We start from the raw sequence: 11,233 nt of genomic DNA, 5'->3' as shown, positions 1-11,233 counted from the left end.
ACCATTATTTTGCTTACAAAATAAGAGTTTGGGGTGGTCCCTTTAGCGTAAAACCTGCTACCAGCTAGTAACTATAATTATTAAATTGTTCTCTAGTAACTATAATTACTAAACTGTTTCTTTTTGGTTCAGTCCCATTACAATAGTTTTATTTCTCAGAAAATGTGCCTTTTGAACTCGCTTCATAATGGAGCTCCGTTGAATTTGTTTTTGGGGACCCTAAAATATAAGGTGTTTGTTTCAGCTTGGAAGCAAGTAATAGCAATGCCTCTAAAGCATTGGAAGCATAAGATCTTCTGTGCTAATTATTGCTAATTTTGCGCATTCGGCTTGCTTGAGAGAACACTCAAGCTAAGGCACAGTTTGACAACACTGTCCAAGTTAGATATGAGTGGACTAGGCACTGCTGACAAAAAACACAAACACTGGAAAATTACTTTACTGTTTTACAGTGAAATGTCATTCAGTTTCTTTGTGCACACAATATTAACTGCTATTGATGTATCTTGACATTGTACAGATAAAATAGCATCAAGCTGTTATTTACATGGAAGCACCACAATTAATTCTCCATTTGCCCACTAACATTAAAAATAATAAATAATTGTCTTAATCAAAAATAAACATTTTAATACCAAAAAGTAGATACATTTTTTTTGTATTTGTGTGGTTAAGCTATCTTTAACTAATAACAGATATATTATATTCATACAGATGTTAACAAATGGTAACATCTGCTTATCCTGGAAAGCAGGCTGCAGCACCTTGCAACAACAAAGGGTGGTTCTGTATCCCGTATGATACTCTGGGTCAGATGGTAACAGAGTTTACTGATGAGTAAGGCTGTTTTGTGTAAATGTATTCCCTTCAAGGTTGTTCTGCTTAATTAGGTCTTACATTTACCCAGAACATATTTGTATATTTTTACAAATTATTTCTAAAAATTAACTAAATACAATGTTATCTTAAAAAAGACCCTACCTCAAAGATTACCAAGGTACATTTCCCCAGTAATTTGCTATACATTTATATCAGATACAGAACAGCGACAGATCTACTAACAACTTCTAAAACTAAAAATAAAGTACTTAGAAGATGGTTTAATATACTATAGTGTGGCAATATTTACATCCATCTCTGTTTAGACCATGACAATAGACCCCAGTATATTGTTTATCATGAAGATATACAGTTCAGAAATTTATGACACAACCATTGACAGAACCCATATACCATAACTATGACAAGGGTAGATGGGACTATGCTCACAAATATGATCCCCAAATTAATTTTCTGATTGATCAACAGGTAAATCCCAAGAGGCAAGGAGCTTAAGTATAACAGACAGAGTAACCAAATAAGTATCCATGCCAATGTCTGGCAGAACACAGAAGCGCAGTTCCACACGGTCCACCAGCCAGACGCTGTAGCATTGGTGTTGAAACTAGAGGGTCTGTAAACTCCCACAGCAGGGGCAGCCTCCCTTTGGACCTCCATGATGGTAATGACCAGACAGTTTGAAGAGCTGTCTGAAGGGTTCACAAAGGAGGTTGATATCTTTGGGCTCAGCAGCAGTTCAGCCGAATTCTCTTGCAAATACCTCTTGGTCCTCACCCCAAGGCTCAGAGTGGCCACAATGTTGTGGTCGTCAGGAAGGCTATTCACTGCTTTATCTGACAGACTAGTCTCATATCGACAAAAAGGGCAGATGATGTCATTCTGTGGGGATTCCCTGAGATTGATGATCTTGTACAGGCACTTGCTGCACATCCGATGACAGCACTCCAGGACCTTGGGCCTCCTGTCCATCAGGTTGTAGAAATTGTAGCAGATCTTGCACTCCATTTCCGATGTAATGCTGGTGTCCACCATCTCCTCCAAGAACTGGCCAGTGATTGTGAAGATTGCTTAAAAGAGATCAAAAAAGAAATGCTGAAACTACATCCTGGGTCAGCTAGAGGAAGGACAGACCATCCCAGAATAGCAAGAGTATGTACAGATTACTGAAAATCTCTTCACACACTATCTCTGCTTTGGTTTGCAGCTATAGTGGCGTATGCAGCAAAAAGTGAGCAGTTCCATTTGGAAAGCCTTTTCATGCGTTCTGTTTTGAGAGATTAAAAAAAAAGTGTTTTGTTAACTCTGTGTTGATAATAAACAAGAGCACAAAACTTGTTCTGTAACTCAGCTGCTGGATTTTTCTAGCCTGTTTATTATTGCCTGTGAAAAGCAGCCCAATCAGTGGCTTCACATTTGTTTATGCTACAGTGATAGGGGTGTCATTGCAATTGAAACTGCCTTGTACTAGATTTTTGCTTGTGCTGGGCAGACCCGTCACCCACCTCCCCCTTTTGATCTGCATTGGGGTCTTTTTAGGAATCACAAATACATTAATGTGTTTTACAAGCTGTACACCAAGTCTTATACTTTTCTCAAGTTTCACTACAGGGTTACTGACACTGGATATGTCAATACATAACTCACAGCTGTACTAATATCAACAGAAACGTGAAATTTATTAAACTGATTAGAAACTGCTGATACAAAGGAGGAAGCAATTGATACATGCACTGGCTGAACTCAGTTTGGGGATACAGATTTAATAAATGTGTTTTTCAATTTTTTTAAATTGTCTTCATCAAAAATAATAATTTTAATAGCAAAAAGTGATGCTGTTTTTAAATTTGTATGCTAAAACTAATATCTGATACACTATAGTAGTAATACGCTATGTGCCATATCACCATGTTAATTTGTAACCAATGAGAATGCAGCATTTGGTTTTGACAGGTGCCCTTAGCCAATCAGGATTGACCAGAAGTCCCGCCTCCCAGTTCCGGTCATGTGTTTGTAGTCTTTAAGCAACTCCGGAAATCCCACCCTCTCATCCTGGGTGCGTTCATGACACTTTTTTGCCGGCTAGATTGCAGACAGGAGTCTGCGCGTAACGTCACGGTCTGTGCAGACGGAGCGTGGACAGCTTTGGTAGATGAACAACAGTTCTGAGCAGAACCAAAATGGAGGTGGTGTTGAGATAAATTCTAATCACAGAAGAAGTGGATGCAATCAAAGTTCCCTTTGTGTTCCACCAGCTTCATAATTTACAGCATAATCATAAAATGTATAGTAGAAACAGTCCCTGCTATAAAGAGATCATATAAACGTATGTTTTGTGATGTGAGACAAATTAATGAGTATTATAACAGGCAGGATTCCCCCCACCCTCCCACAAAGGGGTTGTTAGACAGTACTGTATTTTGATCTGGGACAAAAATAGTTAAAATACTTGCATATGTGGTCACATATCTCACTTCAACTATCTGTTATTAAAGCTGATTTATTCTCCTTAATTCAAAGTAGGTTATTTCCTGTCCCTGATAGCCTTTCATCAATAACCAATTACACCTGCTGAAAATAACAGCGGTTTTAAGTTCATTTCAACCGTTTAGCATTATTTTATTTTTTTTACATGTTTAAACCTTTAGAATAGATATCTGAATATTTGAAAAGTATAATAACTGTGTGGAAAAAGAGACAAATCATTTTAACTTGTATTACAAATCATTCAGAAGATAATTAATGACATGACTCGAAGGCGATTCACACCCCCTGAGTAGGTGGCAGTAGCACATGCAGTGAGGATTGTATCTGGTTGCCTACACACTTCTTTGTCAGCCAACGCTCGTCTATTGTTTTGAGCTGCGGCTGCTCCAGCGCAGTACCTCTTGAGAAGCTGCACTGCGGTGGATGCGTGACCCAAGTGACGTCTTTTCCGGTTGAGTTCATGCAGACGATGAATTTGGACAGGTTTTCCGCAGAATCTGCGCAGGCTTAGCAAAGTCTGCGTATCGTGAATGCACCCCTTGTCACATGTTTGTAGTTTTAATGCACTTTTGGAAACCATGTTCCATGATTGTAGTTTATCACATTAAAATGGGGAATTCAACAAAGGTTTTGGGTATTATTTTTTAATTTAAATGTATTTTTAAGAGTGAAATGGGGGAAAACAAGGGGGATACATTGTTTTGTTATATTTGTTATTTTAAAAAATAAAATAAGCTTTTTAGAACAATAAAATAAGTTTGAAAACAAGGGTATATAGTTTGTTATATTCTTTATTTCAGAAAAATAAAATGAGCAGTAAAATGGGTGAAAAAATAAACAAGCTTGAAATTGGGAACAAAATGTATAGTGTTGAAAAATAAAGCAAGCTTGAAAATGTGAAAAAACAAAAATGTATAAAGTGTTGAAAAATAAAATTAGTAAAAAGGGAAAACAAAAATGCATAGTGTTTAAAAAATAAAGCAAGTTGAAAATGTGAAAAAAAACTAATAAAATAAAATAAGTAAAAAGGGAAAACAAAATGTATAAAGAGTTGAAAAATAAAGCAAGTTTTGAAAATAAAACATAGACAGTAAAATGTTAAAAACAAGTTTACAATGCGTGTACTTACAAATGAAAAACAGTTTGGTCTCTTTTGGCAATGCTGGAGCGGCCTGTAAGCTTATGCAAAAGTAAACAAACACAAAAGTACAGACTGAAGGATTATCAACTGAACAAAACAGTCTTTGCACATGTTTATGCTGAAATGCGTGGACCATGAATGTCTATTTAAGGTTATTTAGTTTAAAGCTTAAAAATGTTAAAAAAAAAAAAAATGCTACAAATATTGACTATCAGCGGTCGTATTTTAGACAATTTCCAACTTTGTTACAACGTATTTACTTAAAACAAAAAACAGTTTTAAAATAAAATGCGACAAACTTAGGCTGTGACTATTCTTGTGTGAGCATGGCAAACTGAGAGACAATTGTACAAGCGACAGGCCCCCTTCATGGGCGAGGGGCTGGGGATTACACTGGCCTGTGGAGATAGGCTATAGGCAATAAGTGACTGGTGTGTTGTATTTTAAGAAGCTGTACAAGAGTTGCTGCAATTCCTTTAGGTAGAATGAGAACAGTTTCAAAGTGGGGAATGGTAAACAATTTATAAATGAATTAAAACAAGAATTGGCTGGGTTAGTGTTTGTGTTAAATACATTTTAGCCCCTCTCAATAATGACATAGAAAACCTTCTCCTTACACAGTATGTCACTAACCGTTTAAAAAGTATTTTCCATACATAGGATTGTTATGTATTTACAGAAAACTGCACAAAAACTATTCTGGATAGCCTGTTAAGTGCTTAGAATAGCGGGGTGTCTGTATAAAGAAAACTAGTGTCAAATTGGTTAACAGAATTGGTTAACAGACCAGTATGCTTACACGATGCATAAACCACATAGGGAGCATTTTTAAGAGAAATAGAACGGTGGTTGCTGGCATTGAGTAGCAATGGAAAAATGAACCAGAGATGTGCCGGTATTTAAACTTCAACAATGGTTTTAGGTAACATTTTAGCGTGTATAGCTGCGCTGTCTAAGAATGCAGGGATTGGCCCTTTGACAAGCAAGACAGCTAAAGTGGACAGCGCATTTCAAAGCCTCCAACCTGCTGTTTCCTGTGCTGATATCTAGAGGTTGTCCTCTAAACATTTGTTGAGGAGTTATTTAGTACAAGGCCCATAGAATGTCATTTATCTGTCACACAGAGCTGCTGGCTAAGACAGACTACGTTTAGTCCTGACGGTTGTTTGGAATATGGATGGCAGTGCACCCATGCATTTAGTAGTACTGTATCATGTATTCAAAAGCACTGAAAAGAGCTGTGTTGATTGACTTAAACAACTAGGCTAACAATCTTTGTTTTGCAGGCAGTGTTTTTGGGTTGTACAAGACCGTGGATGTCGTGCCTGTGAATTGTTAGAGGGAACTAAGAAAATACACAGAGATCAAGATTCTGATGACAAAGCATTTGAAAACCATCTGAGTGTTACCATTAAAGTGCTTTATAGTGTGGGAATCTTGCGGCAAAATTTGTCTACAGGATTTTTCGAGTACATTCACATGACTGTCCTTTCAGAAACACTTTTGTGTCAATGTTCTGCAATGAACTACTGGGCAGTACTGAAATGTGGCTCTAGTAATTCAGTTATGCTAACTGAAATTAAAAAAAAAACAACTATAAACACATGTATTCATCAGAAAACATTGTTTACAAAACACTTTCAAAATATTGACAACAGGTAGGCCTACTCGGGGCACACACTGTAAAACTATTCACTTTTGTTGCCCCTAAACTTCACAGTTTTGTTCCTGGAAATGAAAGCCAAAGTTTGAAAGCCCTGAAATTAGAAAAAACATTTACAAAGCGCTGAAATGAAGAAAAAAATAAATACATGTTTGCTGTTCATGTTACAGTATATAAGCTCAAACTCTTGACAAGCTCAAGAGTTTGTTACAACTATTTTAGTTGATACTAACTGCGATAACATTTTGAAATGAAAAAAAGCCAAAACAAAATAAATGTGTGTGTGTGTGTGTGTGTGTGTGTGTGTGTGTGTGTGTGTGTGTGTTTGGTATATTCTTCCAAGCTATGGTGTTCAAGAGTTTGTTATTTTAGCCAAGATGAAAATAGCTAAACTTTAGAGATGCTAGTTGGGCCCCAAATTAGCTTGGGTGGGTGTTCTTGAGAATATCCAGTTTGTGATGGTCAGCTAAGAAAATATGGTGTTTTAAGATGCCAAGTGGCCAACCAACCTCGTGGTGTTCACATTATTGTCCTTTTGGAAACGCTTTTGTGTCAATGTTCTGCAACCAACTACTGTATCGTATTGAAAAATGTGGTGTTAGTAATTCAGTTATGCTAACTGAAATCTTTATAAAACAATAAGCATGTTAATTAAAAAAAAAAAATCAAATTTATTCATCTGAAAACATTGCTTACAAAACATTTAAAATATTTACAAACAGGTACTTTTACATACTGTAAAACTGTTCACTTGTATTGCGCTTACACGGTACAGGATGGATCCACTGCTTTTTGTTATTTATATGCAACACAAACATAGTTTGGGTGTGTGAGCACATATTTTACATTTTGTATGCGCACATTTTGTCTACAAACACTCATGTATCCAAAATAATATGTACAAACAAATACTTTATGCAAATACTCTTTGCAAAGAATAATTTGTGAAAAAAATTTAAGGATTTTTTCTTGGTTTACAATTGGACTTGTTAAAACAGTGTGTGTAAAAACAAGGGGGTGAAGGGTTCTTCTTAACTTGTCGTCTCTCGTGGCTATCTAGCTTACACCCTCCCTATCTGGGGCGTAATGCAGTCACTTGTTAACCACATTCTTCAAAATACAGAGGGGCTCCTCCGCAAAGCTCCTGAAAATAAAAAGCAAAAGTTTGAATGCATTGAAATGAAGGAAAATAAATATCTCCCTCAGCTGGGAGGTAGTACCACCATTTCATTTTTTACCAGAGGAATTATAACACGACTGAAGTAAAATAGAGAAACTAGGTACCAATGTCACATCCATAGTACAATTTACATGATCAAATTGTATCTAATGCTCAAGCTGTGTAAAATAAATAATACTATAAGGTTTTTTTAAAATGTTAATTTAACAAATGTATACAGGGTCTCACATTTTATTTTGTTTTATTTATTTATTTGTGTGTTGGGTTAAGAGGTATTTATATTTCTTAAACAGGTTGTTCCTTATTTTAAACATTTTATCTTTTTCAACAAACACGTTTTTGTGTTCTCTGCAGGTTTTACCAATTCACATTTCTCTGCTTTTAAACTGTTTTTCATTTTTAAGTACACGCATTGTAACCTTGTTTTTAACATTTTACTGTCTTAGTTTTATTTTCAAAACCTGCTTTATTTTTCAACTCTTTATACATTTTTGTTTTCCCTTTTTACTAATTTTATTTTTCAACACTTTATACATTTTTGTTTTTTCACATTCAAGCTTGCTTTATTTTTCAACACTATACATTTTTTTCCCCAATTTCAAGCTTGTTTATTTTTCCAGCACTTTGTACCCTTTTTGTTTTCACCCATTTTACTGACCCATTTATTTTTCTGAAATAAAGAATATAACAAACTATATATCCCTGTTTTCAAACTTATTGTATTTTTCTGAAAAGCTTATTTTCTTTTTTAAAATAACACATATAACAAAACAATGTATCCCCCTTGTTTTTCCCCATTTCAGTCTTAAAAATACATTTAAATTAAAAAATAATACCCCAAACCTTTGTTTAATTCCCCATTTTAACGTGATAAACTACAATCGGAACATGGTTTCCAAAAGTGCATTAAAACTACAAACATGTGACAGGATGAGAGGGTGGGACTTCCAGAATTGCTTAAAGACTACAAACACATGACCGGAACTGGGAGGCAGGACTTACGGTTGATCCTGATTGACTAAGGGCACCTGTCAAAACCAAATGCTGCATTCTCATTGGTTAAAAATTAACATGGTGATATGGCATATAGCGTATTACTACTCACTAATATGCATACATATGGCAACATATAAATGTATAGCAACACATCAAAAATAACTATAAACATATAAACTATAAAAGAGAACACATCTAAACTTGAACTGCACCTTGCAACAACAAAGGGTGGTTCTGTATCCCGTATGATACTCTGGGTCAGATGGTAACAGAGTTTACTGATGAGTAAGGCTGTTTTGTCTAAATGTATTCCCTTCAAGGTTGTTCTGCTTAGTTACTGTATGTCTCACTGTTTACAGTCACCCAAAACATATTTATTTAATTTCACAATTTCTAAAAATAAACTAAATGCAATTTTATCTTTAATAAAGTCCCTACCTCAAAGTTTACCAAGGTAAATGTCCCCTGTAATTTGTTATACATTTACATCAGATACAAAACAGTGACAGATCTACCAACAACTTCTAAAACACAGGAGGCTGTGTGGTCCAGTGGTTAAAGAAAAGGGCTTGTAACCAGGAGGTTCCCGGTTCAAATCCCATCTCAGCCACTGACTCATTGTGTGACACAAGTCACTTAACCTCCTTGTGCTCCATCTTTCGGATGAGACGTAGTTGTAAGTGACTCTGCAGCTGATGCATAGTTCACACACCCTAGTCTCTGTAAGTCGCCTTGGATAAAGGCGTCTGCTAAATAAACAAATAATAATAAAAATAAATTACTTTAGAAGATGGCTTAATATACTATAGAGTGGCAATATTTACATCGATCTCTGTTTAGATCATGCCAATAGACCCCAGTGTATTATATATCATGAAGATATAGTCCAGATTCATGGCACAAGCATTGACAGAACCCATATACCATGACTATGACAAGGCTAGATGGAACCAGACTGACAAAGATGACCCCTAAAGCTACTTTCTCAATGACCAGTAGGTAGATCCCAAGGCAAGGAGCTGAAATATAACAGACCCAGCAACCAAACAAGTATCTATGCCAATGTCTGGCAGAGCAAATAAGTGCAGTTCAACATGGTCCAACAGCGAGACATTGAAGTAAAGTAGTCTAAACTTGAGGGTCTGTAAACTCCCACAACAGTGGCATTCAAGCCTGGAGACAGACGGGTCTCTCTTTGGACCTCCATGATGGTAATGACCAGACAGTTGAAGAGCTGTCTGAAGGGTTCACAAAGAAGGTCAGTCTCTTTGGGCTCAGCAGCAGTTCAGCCACGTTCTCTTGCAAATACTTCTTGGTCCTCACTCCAAGGCTCAGAGTGGCCACAATGTTATGGTCGTCGGGAAGGCTATTCACTGCTTTATCTGACAGACTAGTCTCATATTGACAAAAAGGGCAGATGATGTCATTCTTTGGGGATTCCCCAAGGTCAATGATCTTGTACAGGCACTCCATTTTGTCTGTAATGCTGGTGTCCACCATCTCCTCCAAGAACTTGCCAGTGATAGTGAAGATTGCTTAGAGAAGATCAAACAAGAAATGCTGAAACTACAACCTGGGTCAGTTGGAGGAAGGACAGACCATCCCAGAGTAGCAAGAGTATGTACAGATCACTGAAAATCTCTTCACACACTATCTCTGCTTTGGTTTGCAGCTGTAGTGGGGTATGCAGCAAAAAGTGAGCAGTTCATTTTGGAAAGCCTTTTCATGCGTTCTGTTTTGAGAGATTAAAAAAAGTGTTTGTTAACTCTGTGTTGATAATAAACAAGAGCACAAAACTTGTTCTGTAACTCAGCTGCTGGATTTTTCTAGCCTGTTATTATTGCCTATGAAAAGCAGCTCAATTAATGGCTTCACATTTGTTTATGCTACAGTGATAGGGGTGTCATTGCAATTGAAACTGCCTTGTACTATATTTTTGCTAGTGCTGAACTCTATGTGGGGATACAGTGTGTAGAATATCTCCAGTTCCTAAAATGCTCTCAGTTGTCTAAAGTGGAGACCACCAGAGAGGTTAATAATGATTTATATCTCATCATTCCTGTTGTTTTTATATAATATTCTTTTTTGACCTGTATAACTGCAGTTTTAAAGGAAGAAAAAGCAGCTTTCAATCTTATATACTTATGCACAGGAAACAAAGCACCCTGAGAACGGGTGTAAGTTATCTTCCTTGTACAGTTTACAGTGGTGAAGAAACATGGTGATGATCTGTAATCTGGACAGAACAAAAAAAACAACAACATAGTAACCTCAGGATGTGGTGGGACATTGGGAAAATCCAGATAAAATGTTTTTGTCAACAGTACACCCAGGAAGTGACCAAGTCAGTGAATATAGCCAAAAGAGAGCTGGAGAGATCGGATCAGGAGGAGATCAGCGAGGCGGCACTACAGTCCTACTCCGAGCTGTTTTCCAGTGAGCTGTTTGACCCGACTAAGGAGAACACTTTGCTGCAGGGACTGCCTTGCCTGATCCAGGGGGAACGGCAAAGTCTGGAAACACAGATGACTCTACAGGAGCTAACCACCGCCGCCAAGCAGTTGGCCAATGGAAAAGCTCCCGGCATTGACGGACTACCAGCTGAGTACTAGCATTTCTGGAGTGAGCTGGGGGCAGAGCTGCTGGTGCTGTAGGAGAGCCTGGGAGCAGGGGAGCTGCCGCTCAGCTGCGGCAGGGCTGTTATTACTCTGCTGCCGAAGAAGGGAGGTTTGTGCCAAATTAAGAACTGGAGACCAGTCTCGCTTTTACGTGTAGATTTAAAAATTATTTCAAAAAGTCTCGTGAACAGACTCAAGGACTGTCTAAATGACATATTTCACCCAGACCAGATATACTGTGTCCCTAAAAGGTCAATTTTCGATAACTTATTTTTAATAAGAGACTTTTTAAGTTGGACTAAAATGGGTGA

The 11,233-nt window shown here is 37.1% G+C and overlaps 1 protein-coding gene and 1 pseudogene across 1 annotated transcript; both read right to left on the bottom strand.

Annotated features, from left to right (window-relative positions):
- Window positions 1-421: 421 nt before the first annotated feature.
- On the bottom strand, window positions 422-2,127 carry LOC117399866 (E3 ubiquitin-protein ligase RNF182-like). The gene has a single exon (XM_033999282.2). It carries the CDS (start codon window positions 1,870-1,872, stop codon window positions 1,177-1,179), a length of 696 nt encoding a protein of 231 aa, XP_033855173.2. The 5' UTR covers window positions 1,873-2,127; the 3' UTR covers window positions 422-1,176.
- Window positions 2,128-7,906: 5,779 nt separating this feature from the next.
- Window positions 7,907-9,970, bottom strand: LOC117399867 (E3 ubiquitin-protein ligase RNF182-like; annotated as a pseudogene).
- Window positions 9,971-11,233: the final 1,263 nt, after the last annotated feature.

Source organism: Acipenser ruthenus, chromosome 4 (genome assembly GCF_902713425.1).
Source record: "Acipenser ruthenus chromosome 4, fAciRut3.2 maternal haplotype, whole genome shotgun sequence".
Lineage (NCBI taxonomy): Eukaryota > Metazoa > Chordata > Actinopteri > Acipenseriformes > Acipenseridae > Acipenser > Acipenser ruthenus.
This window is presented reverse-complemented; position numbering and strand designations above follow the sequence as displayed.

Coding starts and splice junctions, on each gene's coding strand:
- LOC117399866 (XM_033999282.2), bottom strand. CDS start 1,872: ATGGTGGACACCAGCATTACATCGGAAATGGAGTGCAAGATCTGCTAC.